General features: G+C 40.1%; 1 protein-coding gene and 1 pseudogene across 1 annotated transcript; one reads left to right on the top strand and one right to left on the bottom strand.

The window, feature by feature from the left end:
• The first annotated feature begins 629 nt into the window (after positions 1–629).
• On the top strand, positions 630–4,218 carry LOC122333951 (probable low affinity copper uptake protein 2). The gene is made up of 5 exons (XM_043231813.1): positions 630–822; positions 2,100–2,166; positions 3,635–3,849; positions 3,884–3,903; positions 4,044–4,218. Exons 1-5 carry the CDS (start codon positions 817–819, stop codon positions 4,207–4,209), a joined length of 474 nt encoding a protein of 157 aa, XP_043087748.1. The 5' UTR covers positions 630–816; the 3' UTR covers positions 4,210–4,218.
• Positions 4,219–7,800: 3,582 nt separating this feature from the next.
• LOC122333952 overlaps positions 7,801–21,965 on the bottom strand; it is a 33,081-nt pseudogene continuing 18,916 nt past the window's right edge.

A 21,965-nucleotide genomic window follows, 5' to 3' on the forward strand; every position in this document is an offset into this window, starting at 1 on the left:
CTTTACTTACAATACTGCCTCTACTTGGCGAGCTAACGACTGCTAACTAGCAAACTTGCCCACGAATGTATTTCCCAGCACTAACGTTACTTTTGATCTCGTTGGTCAGTCTTGAAATTTCTAGACATATATCCTGTCGAACTGCCTGTGTCCAGCTCCTGATAATCCCCATCCTATCTAGATTTAGCCCCTCATTTCGCAGTTTGATTTAGCCGACTGACCAGCCTCATCCGGGCGCAAGCTGATGACATAATCAACTAGAGTCGGGCACATCGTTTATTAAAGCTGTGTTTATTTATTGCTTGATTAAATCAATTTTGTTGTATTACACTTAAATTGTATTTAAATACTCCATTTATGTCTGTCAAGTGGTAATAAAGATTTTATCGGATTATTAAAACTGTTTTTTCTAATGTAGTGTTTTCCTAAGAGTGTTTTTCTAATGTACAAACCCGTTGTATTTGTAAACTACGTGTTTAATATGTCTTTATACGCGTTCAACTGCATTTCTAAAGCAATTTGGAGTGGTATGTAGTTCTAATGGAGTTTTTGGTTATTTCCGCATAGGACATCAGAGGACTTCAACTCCCACAGTCCTTTTCGGCGCATATAAATAAAGCCTCGCGATGTAACGGCACTCTTTTTGTTTGGGCTGAGCGGTCCTCAGCTGTCCGGCTGTACGGGCGCAGAAAAATGTGGCTAATTTGGCCGTTGAGGTGCAGGGGGTAATGAAAGTTTCGGTTTTGAGGCAAGGGTCCTGTCATCTGTATTAAATTTCTTTGAACTCCTCGTTAGAAGACCACGCGCGACTTCACCATGAATGTAAGTTGGACTCTTGTGTACAGATATTTATATAGTTTCATTGATTTCACACCTGTACATTTTAGTCAGTTCAACACTACGCTTCAAAATAACTTATGGGTTTGATTAAGTAATAGCCATTTTTAATTTAATCGTTCTTGTATTTCTATGCTATCATTTACATGTAAATAATGGATCTGTAATCCAAGACCGTGTTAGGGGGTTAAAAGGTTAAAATGGTTGCTGTTTCTTACTACGTGTGCATGCATTATTTCATTTAATACACCAAGGGCGTTATATTAATAGCTGCTTAAAAGATGGAAAACATGGAAATTTCGTTTAACCTCAGTATTGGGAGCTGACAGCCTTATTCAGCATTTACTAACAGTGCATCTGTATTGCTTTTAATAAAAGTGAAGATGACTTATGCCGTCATTCTATCATTGTTGCGCACAAAAAGCAGCAGGTTTCGCAAAATTGTCAAAACGATTTTTAACCTATTTTTGCACCGAAGTTGACCAGTCAGCAGCTATTCATGCTGCAAATAACAGTGGTATTCATGTGAGAGCTTACACAGCTGCTCTGAGATAGCGCTTGATAAAGGCACAAATGTATCAAAAGCCACTTGTCTCTGCCTGGCTAATGCAAAAATATCTCCAGCACAGAGGACATGCGGTGCAGGACACTGGAGTTCTCCGGTGCTTGAAGTGGATTGGATGGAATTCCTAAATTTTACATCTGAAGACGGAACAGTAGATTTGCTCCCGATTATAGCAAGTTATGGAATGTTGTTGATCAGGGGCATAACAGGGACCTCCTTGTCCCATATTCTACTATCTGCACTTCCTGATTCAGGAAGCACACTTTTAGTACGAGTTAACCTCAAGGTGCTGTTTCCTGTAATGTGACTGTCACGAGAAAATAGCAGGGCTTTCTTTACTACACTTTTATGACATTTTACATAACACCTGCACACGTACTGAGAAAAGCCAAGACTACTGGATTTACGATATTGCGACTTCTGACAGTTGCTAGGGTAATTTAAGCAAGTCAAGCAAAAAAAAAGAAAGATTGATGGCATTGAATTACTGCTGTGTATAATAGCACTTAATCAGACTTTAAACATTGAACTTCATGGACTGGCAGGATTGCATTACTGTTTTGACAAGGTAATGGAAGCATCATTACCTTCTGTTTATAGACATTTCCCACTGGATGGGTTGACAGTCAACCCTCGGTGGGAACATGTCACTAATTACAAACCTGCTTATTAAGTTCTCGTGTTTTGTCTTTTGCAGATGCACTTTATAGGATCCAGCAACGTCACGCTGTTGTTTGACTTCTGGGATGTGCGTGGACCTGCAGGTGCGTGAGATTTACAAACAAGACCAAACATGATCATATAATATTCATGACAGTTTATACCAAACCATCTTGTGCTTGCTTTTATCATTTAGTTGTTTAACTTGCTTTCTTGTACACTTTACTTCACATTACAGTGATAGTCCTTGCACAGACTACAGTGATCTCATCAATTAGTGTTAGATCGAATCAGTGTTATTATTATTTTATATATTTATATTTTTATTATATTATACACGCACACATACTGCTTTCAATTGAATTTCTATATTATATTCAACCCAAAAAAAAACTAAAAGGTTAATTGAAATAAATTAACATTTCATAGTTTGATTATAGAACAAAAAACAAGCAAAGAAAAACCAAAACAATAATAATGATAAAAAGGTGTATGTGTATAGAGAGAAAGAGACATTAAAAACTAAATAAGATTATAAAAACAAGCAGAATTTCATTCAAAATATTAAAACCGTAATATTATCTTAAAATAACAATAAAACATTTGCAGTTTAAAAGCACTTCTAAATCTTAAATCAAATCACCATACTACACTCTTGCTCTTTTGATGGTTTAAACACTGAATAGCACTTTGGCTGGTGCTGTGGTTTAGTGGTTAATGATCTGAGGTAGAAAAATGTGCAAAGCATGCAACACCTTGCGGCTTCACATGAAAGCATCACCGTTATCTTGAACAGACATTGATGAGCTTGAAATATACCAGAAAATTGACATCTTTTTTGACATCAGGCTCTTTGTTGTAGAAATGCCATGCCTTTTACAGAGTATATTATGTTGTAGTTTAGGGCATGAATGTGTGTATTCAGTCAAACTGTGGGAATCACATAAACAACACTTTTCTGGTTTGTTCTGTTACATTCAGTTCATTGAAAGGAGTCAAAAGAGACAATGATATTATATGCATATTGGGCAAGATTGGTTCCTGAAGTCTCTTATGCTCACTCTGTGTTAAATAGCAATATTGTAAAATATTACATTTAAACTTTTTTTCATTTTAATATATTCAACAGTGAATTAATCATGTGGCGTCAAAGCTTTCAGTAGTTCAGAGTTTTCAGCAGCATTGCTTCAGTTTTCAGTGTCAAGTTCCTTTTAGAAACCAGTCTAATGTGCTGATTAGCTACTCAAGAAACTTTTTTATGAATATTTTGGTGAAACAACTTTTTTTTTTTCTTTGAATAAAGTACAAAAGGACAGTATATTTCAAATATTTTGTAACATTATACGTTTTACTGTTTTTTTGTTTTTTCTGCGACTGCAACTAATCACATCAAAATAAACGTTTTTACATAATATATTTGTGTATATAAATGCACTTTTACATTTAAAAATCGTATAATAAAAAGAAAAACAGAATTCAAAAAGATTAAAGAAACCAGTGTTATTACTTTTCAATTAGGTTATGGGTTGTAAGGTGTGAGACGTCTACATGTCTTGATTTCTCTTTCTACAGGCATGGTGTTGTCGGTCTTTGTCGTTCTACTGCTCACGGTGATCTACGAGTTTCTGAAAGTCTGGAAGATCACTATTGGAAAACGGAATCAAGCCTCCGTTAAGCAATCATCCGCTCCGGTGTCTTTCTCACCTGAAGCGTCTTGTTTTGCTTCCGTCATGAAGCATCAAGAAGGAAGTTCTTCTCTGACCAACAGCCCCTCCGAGATCTCATTAGCTCCACCGAGAATACAGCCACCACTGCTGGCGCGCCGCCACTGCTAAGAAAAGGTGAGCCTCGCGAGACAATCGGGAAGTGTTTTCCAAGAACTGGTGTGACTTCAAAATCGGTCAGGTGGAGCGGTAACCAACGAGCTGATGATTATTTATACCTCTTGTATTATAGTTTAATGTCTCTTCCTGTCTTTCAGCTGGCTTCTACACTGCCTCCTGACCGCCATACACATCCTGCAGGTGGCGCTAGGCTACATGCTCATGCTCTGCGTCATGTCCTACAATGTTTGGATCTTCCTGGGGGTCGTCCTAGGATCCGTCTTGGGATACTTCCTGGCTTTTCCTCTGCTCAATCACATTTGAGAAGACACAGGAGAAACAGCGTGGCGGTTTATCACAGATTCTAGATCAAGAGCAAAATCACGAGGTTGTATTTTAAAGATCTTGCATAGAATCTTATTTAAATGAAATCCAGCGATAACCAATTGTAACATTGGTTAAAAACCAACTTTCAGAAGTGTAGAGGTTAGGTTTTGAACCTGGTTTGAAAGCATAATGTCTTTCAGGCGTTGAATGCATTGATTTTAGCCTTGAGGCTGTCACGATCAGCACTCTACTAAGCGGAGGTGTGCCTCATTTTATGCTTTCTACAGCTACTGATGTGATTTTTAATAAGCTAATTTTCTGTTACACAGATGAATATTTCAATTCTCTTCTCTGAGATTTGCTTTACTGTAGCCGGTGGTTTTCTGTTATTTTGGGAAACTCAGACTAGTTTTAAACCTCATAGTTAACTTCCTATATGAGTCAAGATCAGGCGTTTTTGCGTCGACTGGAAATAACTGCGGAATAGCAGAACAAACAATGGTTCGAACCATTAGGTAAAAAGAGAAATGCAAATCATGTGGCCTTAGTTAATGTTCACCAGCAATACAGGCGCAATGAAACTGATTGACTCGCTGAGATCAGATATTAGATACCACAATCCTCACCACAGTGAATTAAATGCACTTTTAGTAAGGTTCCTCCAGGCAGTCTTTTTGTTTTTTCTTCATTGCTTAATAGTTTTTAAATGAAATTTGGTTTATTGCAGAATGTATTAAAGGTTTTGATTACAAGTCTACACCCTTGTCTGTGGCTGAAAAATACCAAGTTGCATCACATGACTTTTACAGTTTACATTTTAGCCAAGAGCTTATATATTCTGACCACGGGCTATGGATTTCGGTCGAGGGATTTCTCGGAGACCTCATTCCCTGCTTTCACAGACAAGGCTTAAACCTAGTCCTAGACTAAAATGTAAGTTTGCGCTGACTGACCTTTGTTTTGTATTAAGATGCACACCAATAATGTTTTTTTCTAAATTACTTTGGCCTTTAAAATGGTTGAAATTTATTTTAGTGATCAGATCGGGTCCACTTTCACGCGTTTTTTTTTTCCAAGCAAATACACAATATATATTGCTGTCACAATGGCTGTCTTGAGCATTCAAATAAACTCAGGCTACGTCTAAAGATGAAATCCTAGAACCACCCCTGCTTAAAGGTGGATCGATTCAGTATTTTAAATTGTTCTTTGATATCTACTTCAGTAAGGGCAACAAAACCCAAAAACCTTTTATGTGTAAATGTATTAATGTGTTCACTATCAATAGCAGCGGTCAGTACCTGCCTGGCCATAAGCAGCTTTAAGTATCTCATCCTGAAGTTCTCAAACACATCTGGATGTTCATATGTGGTTTGGCTACGCCCAGGACGATCAGATGTCCTCCTAACTCCCTGAAGCACTGGCTTAAGTGTCTTGCATTACAGACGATAGCTTTCCTAAAGACAAAAGCAGAAAACACAATATTTATAAATAACACTATTATTGTTTAATACATCACTACACGTCGGAGTTAGGATTAGAGAAGCGATGTGAGGAAAATGATGTTTATCGTTAACTGCTGCAGTCGACTGTTACACTATACAGCATTCATTCTGTTATGGGTTCCGTTACTAGCTAGACAACTAACGCGAACTCATTCAATTACAGCACACACAACTCTTGGCAACGAAACGCTAATAAAAGCTTGCCATTTTCACTAAATGACAATCAAAACGCTAACGGAAAGAAATACACATAATCAAGACGACATTTCCTCACCTGACTGGAGATGTGCGCTGATCCAAGACTTGCTCTTCTTCGCTTTCTCGGAAATCTTACGTCTTTAATTTCAGACTTTATATAAATGAATGTTAGTTCCAGGCCGGAGGGAGCACCCGACCGCGCAGCAGGGTCTCATTTTAATTTTCCCATTATAAACAGCGGGATTAAACAACAATTAAATTGTCCATCAACCGCCTCCCGCCATTTAGTTTCGAACGCGCTCGAGCACTAACCGGAAACGTCCGAGGACCAAAGGCGTCACTTCCTAAACGGAACGAACAGCCGTTGAAAAGGTTTATTCAGGAGATTTAAACAGGAAGCACTGGTGTTTAAAATCACATGACCGTGAGCCTCAATGTATGGTTATTTAACTATACCAAATTAAATGCAGTTTTATGGCACCTTTAAGGTGAACTGCATTGATAATTTTTTCTACTTGTCCTCTTTAATAAGTACTTTTCATTGTAAATGCATTAAATTCATCATATTCTTCAATCTCTTAACCGAGGCTCGTGATTAGCTGTTTGCAAGTGATGTCACATATTCATATGGATATGCATGTAAACCATAAAGGGACTATAATTATAGCATCTTAAAATTACACTACTGTTCAAAGCGTTTAGGGTGTTTTTGTTGAAATGTTTGAAATATTTAGTTTTTGTAACCACATTCTTAGAGCGTCACTATATCAATTTAATGTGCATTAGTAATTTCTCCTAAGTAAGCAGCGAATGCCAGGGTATGGTCTTAAATGAATTTGCACAGCATAAACATTTCAAAATAATAGTCATTTATTTATCCATCGCTGCCTTGCAAAAGGAACAGAAGATGCAGAAAATAATCACAACACTTTAAAATAAATAACCAGTGAAATATGTGTGGAGCTAAAATGTTAGATACACGAGCAGAAAACGGTAAAACATAAATATATCCAGTAATGAATTAACAGTTTAGTAAAAAAAAAAAAAAAAAAAAAAAAAAATCCACAGCTGCATGCCAGAAAACCTTTGCCCTCCAGTCCTGTATGGGGTCTCGGAATTCCTCAAATTATCCACAAAGCTACTAAACTAAAATACAAACTGATTCTGAGGATTTTTATACACCTTACTTTAAACCTTGGCCGTGAAGCTCAATCTGTAATGAGGTTTCCATCTTAATGCACGTAAATAGGTGGAGGATGTGAATCTGGGTCACAGGACACATTTTTACACAGAGATGCATTTTATAGGAAATAGCTCACTTTAAAACCACAAAGGCTACAAGCATTAAAAAGCAAGCTTTAATTTACGTTTCTGTAGTATTGTTTAAGTGCTTAATGAAGCTGCAAGAATACATGTGCAATTAGTGTTTAAATATATTCCACAAGTAACGGAAGGCAAAAAAAAGATGAATGTTTCAGTTGGCCCTTATGAAATATCACTGTACTTTAAAGATCAATTGTAACGCGCCAGTCCACCTCACTGTACATATAAATACATTCAGGTGAAGTCCATAGATTTGATTTAGTTATAATACTAACCTCCTCAACTGATGTCAAGAGGTAAAAGCATGCCGGTTTACACCACCTTCAACCAAACCGCAGTCTAACAAGATAATGACAGTTTATGAAACCTCTGCCACATTGTAATTAGCGTGGGAGTCATGAGTTACATAAAATAAAAAGAACAGGAAAAACAAAAATAAAACCAAATTCAAATAAAATTAAATTAACAACAAATTGGCTGAAATAAATCAACCATGAAGTGTTGCTGAATGAAAAGCAAAAAGAAAAGAGTGTCAGCAAACACTTTCAGTTTGTAAAATGTTTTATCTCTCACTTTCAACTTTCTCTTTGGACTTCCAATTTCTTTTCGAAGCATCACAAGGAGCCTTTGCGTCTAAATCGATGCTACTCTTCACTTCCTCCACCAGAGTTAACATCACTTGCTCTGTGTCCACCACTTCATCTGTGATTGGCTGAGGCTCCACTTCTTCTACATTCTCATTGGCTGGGGACTGAAAGCCACTGTCATCGTGATGAAGAGGGCTGGAGTTGGGAGATGTTTGAGCAGATTCTCCATCCGAGTCGATGGCGCCCGCTCAGGTTCTCGCTGGGGTCTTCCTGGATGGCGATCTCGATCTGTTGAATGGCGCTTTCAATGGCGTCACGCACTGCTCCTCTTCTGAAGACTGTTCAATCTGGGCAGTATCCGAATCTAGGTCATTCTTTTTTGGTGACTCCCTTGGCACGATCTCCGTTACCATTGTGATGTGCTTTACCTCATCACCTTCTTCCAAAGGCAACATCCCATTGGTCAACTGTGAGCCATCTTGTTCGACAACTTCCAGCACAGGGTTTATGAGGTCTCGGATCTCATTGATACTGTCAGGAGAACCTGGTTCTTCCTTGATGGGTGCGATGCTGGATCGGGTTCACAGGCTTTTCTGTTTGAAGATCTTGTTCTGTCTGCCCTTCATTCTCCTCTGGGATGCCGTCCACTCCTGGTACTTCCTGGCAGGACTCGTACGGCAGAGCATCCCATCCAAGTGGATCATGGAGACAATCTGTTTGCGTTTCCTGTTGGTCACTTCTCCACTTTGCCTCTCTCCTTTTCCTCCTCCAAACTGGCCAGCCCAGTCAATGGTGTCCTCTCCCAGAAGATGCAGGTTGGGGTCGCTGTTGGTCAGGACCATGCTGTCTCTGTACAGGTTGTGCCTTCGCTGGACCGCAGCTTCCTTCACAGCTACATAACGCAAAGGCAGAAAACACATTATTATACATACAGCTATTTTTAAGCAGTAAGGTATGGAGCCTGTGCTATATTGTGCAAACACTCACCCATCATGATGTCCTTGCTGACTGACTGCAGGACCACTTCCTCAAAGATGTTCTCTACTAGTATGAACCTAGAGAAGTCCTCAAAGATGAGCTCCTTGAACTTGGGTAGGTCCTAGATGTTAAATACAATTTTTTATTTTACTCAAAATATAACACCAAAATTCTGTGTAAAACCTACTACTACACCTACTACTCCTACTACTACTGCACATACTACTCCTACTACTACTGCACATACTACTACTAGACCTACTCCACATACTACTACTAGACCTACTCCACATACTACTACTCCTTCTACACATACTACTACTCCTTCTACACATACTACTACTAGACCTACTCCACATACTACTCCTCCTTCTACACATACTACTCCTCCTTCTACACATACTACTAGACCTACTACTACTACTACTACTACTACTACTGGACCTACTACACCTCCTACTACTACTGGACCTACTACACATGCTCTACTATTACACCTACTACATGCTCCTACTATTACACCTACTACACATGCTCCTACTAGTACTGCACATGCTCCTACTACTACTACTACTACTACTACTACACATACTCCTACTACTAGTACTACACATACTCCTACTACTACTACTACACATACTCCTACTACTACTACTACACATACTCCTACTACTACTACACATACTCCTACTACTACTACTACTACTACTACTGGACCTACTACACTCCTACTACTACTGGACCCACTACACACTCCTGCTATTGCACCTACTACACATGCTCCTGCTGGTGCTACACATGCTCCTACTACTGCTGCTACTGCTGCTACTGCTGCACATGCCACCACTGCTGCTGCTGCTGCTGCTACACACATCCTGCTGCTGCTGCTGCTGCTGCCACTGCTACACATGCTCCTGCTACTGCTGCTGCTGCTGCATGCCACTGCTGCTGCTGCTGCTGCTGCACATGCTCCACTGCTGCTACTGCCACTGCCACACACACTCCTGCTGCTGCTGCTGCTACTGCTGCTGCACATGCTCCTGCTGCTGCTGCTGCTGCTGCATGCTCCTGCTACTGCTGCTGCTACACATGCTCCTGCACTGCTGCTGCTGCTGCACATGCTCCTGCTGGTGCCACACATGCTCCTGCTGCTGCTGCTACTGCTGCTGCTGCATGCTCCTGCCACTGCTGCTGCTGCTGCTGCTGCACATGCTCCTGCTACTGCTGCTGCTACACACATGCACCTGCTGCTGCTGCTGCTGCTGCTGCTGCTGCACTGCTGCTGCTGCTGCTGCTGCCACCACTGCACTGCTCCTGCTACTGCTGCTGCTGCACATGCTCCTGCTACTGCTACTGCTACTACACATGCTCTACTACTACTACTACTGCTACACATGCTCCTCACTGCTACTGCACATACACACACTGCTACCAGTACTACACATACTACTACCAGTACTACACATACTACTACCAGTACTACACATACTACTACCAGTACTACACATACTACTACCAGTACTACACTACTACTACTAGGTCTTACTACTACTCCTACTACTACACATACTACTACACATACTACTACACATACTACTACACATCCTACTACTCCTACTACTACTCCTACTACTACTCCTACTACTGCACATACTACTGCTCTACTGCTACACACACTACTACTCCCACTACCACACATGCACTACTACACATACTACTACACATACTACTACTCCTACACATACTACTACACATATTACTACTCCTACTACTACACATACTACTACACATACTACTACACATACTGCTACTCCTACTACTACACATACTACTCCTACCACACTACACATACTACTCCTACCACACTACACATACTACTCCTACCACACTACACATACTACTCCTACCACACTACACATACTACTCCTACCACACTACTCCTACACATACTACTCCTACACATGCACTACTCTTACTACACATACTACTCCTACTACTACACTACTCCTACTACTACACTACTCCTACTACTACACTACTCCTACTACTACACTACTCTTACTACTCTTACTACTACCACACTACTCTTACTACTACCACACTACTCTTACTACTACTCCTACTACTACACATACTACTCTTACTACTACTCCTACTACTACACATACTACTCCTACTACTACACATACTACTCCTACTACTACACATACTACTCCTACTACTCCTACTACACTACTCCTACTACACATACTACTCCTACTACTCCCCACTTACACATACTACTCTACTACACATACTACTCCTACTACACTACTCCTACTACACATACTACTCCTACTACACATACTACACTACTCCTACTACACATACTACACTACTCCTACTACACACACTACTCTACTCCTACTACACATACTACACATACTACACTACTCCTACTACACATACTACTCCTACTACACTACACATACTACACTACTCCTACTACTCATACTACTCCTACTACACATACTACACTACTCCTACTACTCCTACTACACATACTACACTACTCCTACTACACATACTACACTACTCCTACTACTCATACTACTCTTACTACTCATACTACTCATACTACTCATACTACACTACACATACTACTCATACTACACTACTTACTACACATACTACTCCTACTACACATACTACTCCTACTACACATACTACTCCTACTACACATACTACTCCTACTACACATACTACTCCTACTCCTACACATACTACTCCTCCTCCTACTCCTACACATACTACTCCTCCTCCTACTACTACTACACATACTACTCCTCCTCCTACTACTACTACACATACTACTCCTACTCCTGCTACACATACTACTCCTACTCCTGCTACACATACTACTCCTACTACTCCTGCTACACATACTACTCCTACTACTCCTGCTACACATACTACTCCTACTACTCCTGCTACACATACTCCTCCTACTACTCCTGCTACACATACGCTACACATACTACTCCTGCTACACATACGCTACACATACTACTCCTGCTACACATACTACTCCTGCTACACCTACTACTCCTGCTACACCTACTACACATACTACTCCGGCTACACATACTACTACTCCTGCTACACATACTACTACTCCTGCTACACATACTACTACTCCTGCTACACATACTACTACTCCTGCTACACATACTACTACTCCTGCTACACATACTACTACACATACTACTACTCCTGCTACACATACTACTACACATACTACTACTCCTGCTACACATAATCCTACTCCTGCTACACATACGCTACACATACTGCCCCTGCTACACATACTACTCCTGCTACACATACTACTCCTCCTCCTACTCCTACACATACTACTCCTCCTCCTACTCCTGCTACACATACGCTACACATACTACTCCTGCTACACATACGCTACACATACTACTCCTGCTACACATACGCTACACATACTACTCCTGCTACACATACGCTACACATACTACTCCTGCTACACATACGCTACACATACTACTCCGGCTACACATACTACACTACTCCGGCTACACATACTACTCCGGCTACACATACTACTCCGGCTACACATACTACTCCGGCTACACATACTACTCCGGCTACACATACTACTCCGGCTACACATACTACTCCGGCTACACATACTACTCCGGCTACACATACTACACTACTCTTACTACACCTACTACACTACTCTTACTACACATACTACTACTCCTGCTACACATACTACTACACATACTACTACTCCTGCTACACCTACTACTACTCCTGCTACACCTACTACTACTCCTGCTACACCTACTACTACTCCTGCTACACCTACTACACTACTCTTACTACACATACTACTCCTACTACTCCTACTACACAACTCCTACTACACGTACTACACTACTCATACTACTCCTGCTACACCTACTACTCCTGCTACACATACTACTCCTGCTACACATACTACTCCTGCTACACATACTACACTACTCTTACTACACATACTACTCCTACTACACGTACTACACATACTACACTACTCCTACTACACATACTACACTACTCCTACTACACATACTACACTACTCTTACTACACGTACTACTCCTACTACACATACTACACGTACTACTCCTACTACTCCTGCTACACGTACTACTCCTACTACTCCTGCTACACGTACTACTCCTACTACTCCTGCTACACATACGCTACACATACTACTCCTGCTACACCTACTACTACTCCTGCTACACCTACTACTACTCCTGCTACACCTACTACTCCTACTACTCCTACTCCTGCTACACCTACTACTCCTACTACTCCTACTACACAACTCCTACTACACGTACTACACTACTCATACTACTCCTGCTACACCTACTACTCCTGCTACACATACGCTACACATACTACTCCTGCTACACCTACTACTCCTGCTACACCTACTACTCCTGCTACACCTACTACTCCTGCTACACCTACTACTACTCCTGCTACACCTACTACTACTCCGGCTACACATACTACTACTCCGGCTACACATACTACTACACATACTCCTACTCCTGCTACACATACTCCTACTCCTGCTACACATACGCTACACATACTACTCCTGCTACACATACTACTCCTGCTACACATACTACTCCTGCTACACATACTACATACTACTCTACTCCTGCTACACGTACTACTCTACTCCTGCTACACGTACTACTCTACTCCTGCTACACGTACTACTCTACTCCTGCTACACGTACTACTCTACTCCTGCTACACGTACTACTCTACTCCTGCTACACGTACTACTCTACTCCTACTACACATACTACTCCTACTACACATACTACTCATACTACTCATACTACTCATACTACTCATACTACACTACTCATACTACTCCTACTACACTACTCATACTACTCCTACTACACATACTACACTACTCCTACTACACATACTACACTACTCATACTACTCCTACTACACATACTACACTACTCCTACTACACATACTACTCCTACTACACATACTACACATACTACACTACACATACTACACTACTCATACTACTCATACTACACTACTTACTACACATACTACTCTTACTACACTACTTACTACACATACTACTCTTACTACACATACTACTCCTACTACACATACTCCTCCTACTCCTACACATACTACTCCTCCTCCTACTGCTACACATACTACTCCTCCTCCTACTGCTACACATACTACTCCTCCTCCTACTGCTACACATACTACTCCTACTACTCCTGCTACACATACGCTACACATACTACTCCTGCTACACATACGCTACACATACTACTCCTGCTACACATACGCTACACATACTACTCCTGCTACACATACGCTACACATACTACTCCTGCTACACATACGCTACACATACTACTCCTGCTACACATACGCTACACCTACTACTCCTGCTACACATACGCTACTCCTGCTACACCTACTACACCTACTACACTACTCCTGCTACACCTACTACACTACTCCTGCTACACATACTACACTACTCCTGCTACACATACTACACTACTCCTGCTACACATACTACACTACTCCTGCTACACATACTACTCCTGCTACACATACTACACATACTGCTACTCCGGCTACACATACTGCTACTCCGGCTACACATACTGCTACTCCGGCTACACATACTGCTACTCCGGCTACACATACTCCTACTCCTGCTACACATACTCCTACTCCTGCTACACATACTCCTACTCCTGCTACACATACTCCTACTCCTGCTACACATACTCCTACTCCTGCTACACATACTCCTACTCCTGCTACACATACTCCTACTCCTGCTACACATACTCCTACTCCTGCTACACATACTCCTACTCCTGCTACACATACGCTACACCTACTACACTACTCCTGCTACACATACTACACATACTACACGTACTACTCCACATACTACACCACTCCTACTACACATACTACACTACTCCTCCTACACATACTACTCCTCCTACACATACTACTCCTCCTACACATACTACTCCTCCTACACATACTACTACTACTACACATACTACTACACATACTACTCCTCCTACACATACTACTCCTCCTACACATACTACTCCTCCTACACATACTACTCCTCCTACACATACTACTCCTCCTACACATACTACTCCTCCTACACATACTACTCCTCCTACTACTCCTCCTACACATACTACTCCTACTACTACTCCTCCTACTACTCCTCCTACACATACTACTCCTACTACTACTCCTCCTACTACTCCTCCTACTACTCCTCCTACACATACTACTCCTACTACTACTCCTCCTACACATACTACTACTACTCCTACTACTACTACTACTACTCCTACTACTCCTACTACTCCTACTACTCCTACTACTACACATACTACTACTACTCCTACTACTCCTACTACACATACTACACTACTCCTACTACACATACTACTCCTACTACACATACTACTCCTACTACACATACTACTCCTACTACACATACTACTCCTACTACACATACTACTCCTACTACACATACTACTCCTACTACACTACTCATACTACTCCTACTACACATACTACACCTACTACACATACTACTCCTACTATTACTACTACACATACTACTCCTACTCCTACTACACATACTACTCCTACTCCTACTACACATACTACTCCTACTACACATACTACTCCTACTCCTACCACTACACATACTACTCCTACCACTACACATACTACTCCTACTCCTACCACTACACATACTACTCCTACTCCTACCACTACACATACTACTCCTACTCCTACCACTACACATACTACTCCTACTCCTACCACTACACATACTACTCTCCCACCACTACACATACTACTCTCCTACTACTACACATACTACTCCTACTACTACTACACATACTACTCCTACTACTACACATACTACTCCTACACAAACTACACATACTACTACTACTACTACTACTACACATACTACACATACTACTAGATGTAATAAATGCATAAATTATAATAATGAAGTGGTAGTAGTAGTAGTATTTGTAACATTTTTTACTACTATCATTAGCAGCACCATAATTATTATTACGAACACGGTAATAAATAGATTAGAATAACGGATGTTATTATTATTATTAAAATCCAATTCCATATAATATTACTACTCCTAATAACAGTAGTGGTGGTTGTACTATTTGTAAACAGAATTTTGTATTTACATAGTCATCTCATTCTATTATTATTATAAAATATTATCTGGTTTAAAAAAAAAAAAAAAAAAAACTACTACCACCTATTATTATTATTATTAATATTAATAAGCCACCAAATTTGTGATAATAATAGTAGTGGTGGTGATAGCTGTAGTATTGTTGGTAATCAGATAATTTAGTGTGTGTAGATCACTACTATGATCTGCAGCACCAATATTACTATTATTAACAATAAAGTAAATAAATTTGAATTTAATGAAATTAAATTTTGAAATTAATGATAAATTACACGGTTACAAATAATAATAGTAATAATAATAATAATAATAATAATAATAATAATAACCCCAATAATATCTCAGAAATATTAAAAGATCGACACAGTAGGAAAAATGTAAAAAAATTTTAAGACACAGAACAGCACTTCTAAAAGTCAGAGGCTGATTCCTTGTACGAACCGGTGAATAGGATGGAGCGAGCTGTTTCAGCATGTACGGTATGATGATCTGAAGCAAAGCCTCTCTGAAGAACTTCTTCCTCACTGTGCTGCTGTCGTAATCATATTTCTGCAGGTCACAAACAAAACAGAATTTAAACCAAGTTTTAATGAATGAGGTGTCTAATACAGCAATGAGCCAGGAGCTGCGTGACAAAACCTATTTCAGCTCTGTAGAGCAGAGCAAAGACCAAACTAACACACTTACTTTGAGCACTCTGTCCTGACAGCGCTGGATGGTCTTGCAGAGATCCTCTCCACTGTGGCCGTCTAGACTCTGATGGACCAGCTGCTCAAACGTGTGCACTGCGTTGTCCATTTGCTACATACATCAATAGAGACATTTTAGAAAGGATTATCATCGGTTGATGGTTTATTTGTAAAAATGATAGAATTCTTAAGGACAACGGCTATTTTGGAATAACATATCACAAAGTAAAAGTAATACTATGCACATTTTCTGCATTCATATAAAACCAAGATGACTATAGGATATTATATACCAAAATAGAATATACCGATAGATTAACTGATAAACGTGATCCATTTCACTTGGTATTTTATTTATTTATTTTAAAAAATTGCTGTCAGACAACAGTGTATACTTTGATTTTGTATGGGTCTTAAATTACATACATGCAATAAGAGGTATTACCTCAGGGTGGCGCTCATTAACAATAAACTGCTCTTTAATATGCATTCGTCTTATTGATTCATCCTTTTGGCCTCACTGCTAAATCGATGTGAATGCTTGTTTTTTATTTTGTTTTTGGGCACCAAAAAAACATTAATGCAGGCTATGTAATGATTAATATCAAATCGATTCCAAGTGCTAATGCCAAGTACTGCAAAACTTCATGAAGTTTTTTTTTAGTTAATATTTAAAAAACAGAGGAAAGACACCTGTCTCATGAGGATCTGAGCTCTCTGGATGAACACGGAGGGACTGGACACATCACATCTCTGCTGGAGGCCTTCGAGGTTCAATGCCTCCATCTTCTCATAACAGCTCTGCATCTTCACCGGATGGAAGGCCAACATCGAAATCTTGTCCATATGCTATAAAAAAGGATTTTGAGTTAGCTGTTGCTTTAAAAAAAGGCTCCGATAACATTAACATTGTTAATAAAGCCCTGCCTCACCTCTCCCAGTTTCTCACTGCTGCTATCGTTCATCGTGTTTTTGCTAACCTCCACCAGCTCACGGAAGAGGATGTCTCTCACTTCAGAGAATCCTCTGCTGGTAGGCTCCATGAGGGCCTCCAGGATGGAGTGGATGTAGGGCTGAACCTTGCTTCTCACAAGCTGTTCGACGACACGGGCAACACCAATGCTTCAAGAAGACAAACAAATATAAGTGCACTAGAATGCCTCTTATAGAGAAAAAAAAATATCTAAAGGGTTGCGTTAAATTCATGGGAAATGTTTAGAGCACATGTGAAATTCCACATGTGTTGGTTTTAGATTGTGAGAGAATATCCTGAGCTACAAGGGTGCTTTTATGTTCGAATGTTGTCTCGTTGCGTGTCATACAAAATGACACTTTAGAAAAGACTCAATTATGAAAGCTTAAGACTAGGCCAAATAATGAGCCTTGGTATCTGCAGACAAGTGACAAGCACCTGCCCTGTGAGTCAAAACAACCCCTATTATTCGCTAAGAAAAAAGGAGCCGTCACAAACACATAGAAGGACTCTAAAGTAATTTAAGGCTCATACAAATACTCAAAAACATGCTGTCAAGATCATTTAGCTTGTGTTATTTGAAATGTGTTATGGGTGGAACACAGTCCTAGCCACAAATGACACAAGAAAAATGTAGTACTCTTGCCAAACCTACATTATGGTAGGAAGGTCAAAGCTTTTAGGTTAAAGTCAAACTATGTTGATGGAGACTGAATTCCAATGAAAGAAGGATCATGTGGAAAAATGTGAGACTGAAAGAAAGTGAAAGACTGTGCAGCACAAGAATAGGGTATATTCAAATAAATTGTGGCATAATCTGTGTATTAAATGGAAGTCACAATTTTATTTATATTCAAAAAGTATCTTTAATACTGAATTATCAGAACACAAGAAAAAGGCTGATGATAAAGCATTATTATACATAATTATAGAATCTTAAGATCTTAATTGTCACAAATCACATGTTTTTGCTTTTTACTAAAAGTTGTGTTTTTAAAGCACAAAGTGTGCGGTGCAATGTATGTGTTTTCTCTTACCACGGATCTTTCCAGAAATGTGTTCTTTGGACGTGATGATCTGATCCATATCTGTGCGCAAAGCAGAGTCCAGACGGGGACGTTCCACCTCACATACTTGAGCCAGAGCTTCGTGTTGAGTTTTTGTCTGTGACAGCACCTGTCTGTATACTGCATCTGAGATCTGACAGAGCAAACAAATAGATGATAAACCATTTCGCAGCAGATACACATATTCATTTATAAATTTTCTTAATCAAGTAGCAAATGTAATTCAATAGAGGCACAACAATAAAGTGGGGCAGTTGGAAAATTCAGCACATTCAGGACATTTGCTGATCACATCAATTTGTTTTTATGCCTTAAAAACCTAAATTGTTTGTGTAATGTATTAACCATTACAAGATAATGAACCTGTCACCAAGGTAAGAATCTTACACAGATAAGGCCATCAAAATTTCAAGAGCTATGAGCCATTGAAGTATCAAACAGTGTTAAACAATTTCTAATGTTCCACTGTGTAATAGTACACACAAAAACTTTTATATTAATACATTATTATTATTCAAATAGTAATCTAATAGTGGAATCTAATTTTTATATCCATTGTAATTAAATACATGTATTGCCAAGAGAAGCATTATGATATTATGAAAATGGTTTTTACAGCTTCAGAATTTACATATGAGAACCAACCAGCATCCAGTCCCTCTGTCTCTGTTGTAGTTTTCCTTTCAGCGAGTGCGATCAGATTCTTCAGTTCAGGGTGCAAAGTCTCCATCACCAGGTTAGCAAGAATCTAGATACACAAGCACGCAGATGCAAATTGAAAAAAATACTTTGTTACTTAAATGGTTCTTTCACTTGCCGTGTAAGCAATGGCAGAATTTGAATAGTGCTTAAAAAAACTGATAAGACTGACAAGGTTTCGAGAGCATCATTAACTTCATGCTAACAGCTCAGTGGTTTTGCATGCATATCTTGATAACTAGACTGCAGACCGTACAATGTCAAACTATCAATTCGGAAAACAATGCTTTATCGTTCAAATCCACAACACAGACACCCATCACAGACGGCTGCTTTGTTCATGCTCAATGCATGACAGCCAAAACCGAAACAACCTTTGATGCCCGAGAAATGTGTCTGCAAGAATCGGTTCTTTTCATGTGTGTTTTTAGGGATAGGACAATTGGCTTATGAATAAAACGCCAAGTATGACACACTCACTGTCTAATTATTAAGATTGGCTCACTCTAATGTTGCCTGATAACAAATGTGTTTGATGGAAGATAGGTAGAAAGAGAAAGAGAGAGAGAGAGAGGTAGAGAGAGAGAGAGAGGTAGAGAGAGAGAGAGAGAGGGCAAAAGTCAGCAGTGACCTGACACCTGAGGTGTATTAGCTGGTCACGCCTGTTACGTCCCTCATATGTTTGCTTTTGTATTTTGTTGTTGTCTCTCTCCCTCTACTTTTTTTTCCCATATTTAGGTTTCCCTATTGGGTGACGACTGAGTTTGGGCAACCAATCAGGCCGGACCTACCACTTTAAAAGCGGCCTGGTGCTGCCTGCGTGTGTCAGTCGTCCTGCTATTCAGCCAGCAGACGGCTGTCCAATCTTGTGGCAAACTGTCTTTTGTCTTTTGGTCGTTAACCGTCTTTGTAATTTAAGACTTACTTTTGCTACCCCCTTTCGGTTAATTGTCATGAAGGCAATGTAATTAAGTTAAGTTAAGTTTAAGGTAAGTTAGTTTAATTTTAGGTTACTCCCTGTTATGTCTAGGTTAGGAGTGACAGCCACCCGTGTACTTTTGGTTTTACTAGGTAGTGTAGTTTATTTGGGCGTCGGATACGCTGAAGATATCGGTTTTTGTTTTTACATTCTTTTTCTGTTAGTTAGATTAGTTGGGTTGGGGCTTTAGTTATTAGGGTCGTTTTGCTTCTTATATTTTCTTTGATTTGGTGTCACTCATTCTTTTCTCTTCTCCTAAGTTTAGGAATCCATCTCTTCTGTTAAAAAGAAACTGTTAAATAAAAGCAGATTGATTTCAACATCTACGTTTGCCTCACGGACATTCTTTATTGCAGTTCTTAGCAGCCGTTGCATCTCACTTAAATGTTACTGCATCCCCGTTTAACAACAAGCACGTAACATTAATTGGTGGCAGCGGTGGGATACTCATTTCTTGCGAGTATCTAATTTGGGGATCAAAATGGTGAGGTGCACTGTTGCTGGGATAGCGATGGGGTGTCCGTGAGGTAAAACTTTGTTTAGAAAGAAAATAATTTTTTTTTTAACGGCGGTTTCCTTTGAGTTAGCTTAATATTTAATTAAGCGGTTCGAATGGCTGATTTTGATTTAGACAGTTTTGTTAGTCGGCCAACGAATGAGCAGCTGGATAGGTGTAGAAAGGACGATTTAGTTTGTATTGCTGAGCACTTTAAAATTAAGGTTAATAAGCAGCAGCTGAAGAGGGAAATTAAGAGCACCGTGGCGAAGGGGCTGACGGAGCTTGGTGTGTTGGCATTGGCTGGTGGAGTAGAGCAGGACTCGCTCAGTGATGATGGTCACTCTCTTGTACTTGGTGAGGAGGAAGCGAGCGAAACGGCTGAGGTGGAGGAGTCCAAAGCCAAAGCTGTATTGCCGCCCTTCGATCCTCTTTCCCCTGCCCTATCTGGGTCTGGCGGTGATGCGCGTTTTAAGTTACGTCTGGCTAAACTCCAGATGGAAGAACGCGCGAGGGTGGCTGAGCGTCAGGCTGAGCTAGAGTTGCAGCTTGAGGTCCGTCGTTTAGAAATTGAGGCGGATAAACAAATCAAGTTGCGGGAGCTCGAATTAAGAGTTGCCAAAGACGCACCAGTGTTTCCCGCTCCAGTAGCCCCTGCTCCTGCGCCGGTAATTCCTCCTATGCCAGTGATTCCTTCTGTGCCAGCCGCCCCTTCTGTACCTATTCATCCTGCACGTGCAGCAAATGCTGATACTGTTTCCAGAATCGGAGCGTCAGGGAATACGTTCGACGTGAGTAAACACATTGCTCTTGTACCACAGTTTAGAGAAAGCGAGGTTGACTCGTATTTTAATGTTTTTGAGCGAATTGCTTCGGCTTTGAGTTGGCCTAGAGATGTATGGTCT

Source organism: Puntigrus tetrazona, unplaced genomic scaffold (assembly GCF_018831695.1).
Source record: "Puntigrus tetrazona isolate hp1 unplaced genomic scaffold, ASM1883169v1 S000000446, whole genome shotgun sequence".
NCBI classification, from domain to species: domain Eukaryota; kingdom Metazoa; phylum Chordata; class Actinopteri; order Cypriniformes; family Cyprinidae; genus Puntigrus; species Puntigrus tetrazona.

Coding starts and splice junctions, on each gene's coding strand:
- LOC122333951 (XM_043231813.1), top strand. Junction 2,167..3,634: donor GGATGTGCGTGGACCTGCAG/GTGCGTGAGATT, acceptor CTCTTTCTACAG/GCATGGTGTTGTCGGTCTTT. Junction 3,904..4,043: donor GCCGCCACTGCTAAGAAAAG/GTGAGCCTCGCG, acceptor CCTGTCTTTCAG/CTGGCTTCTACACTGCCTCC.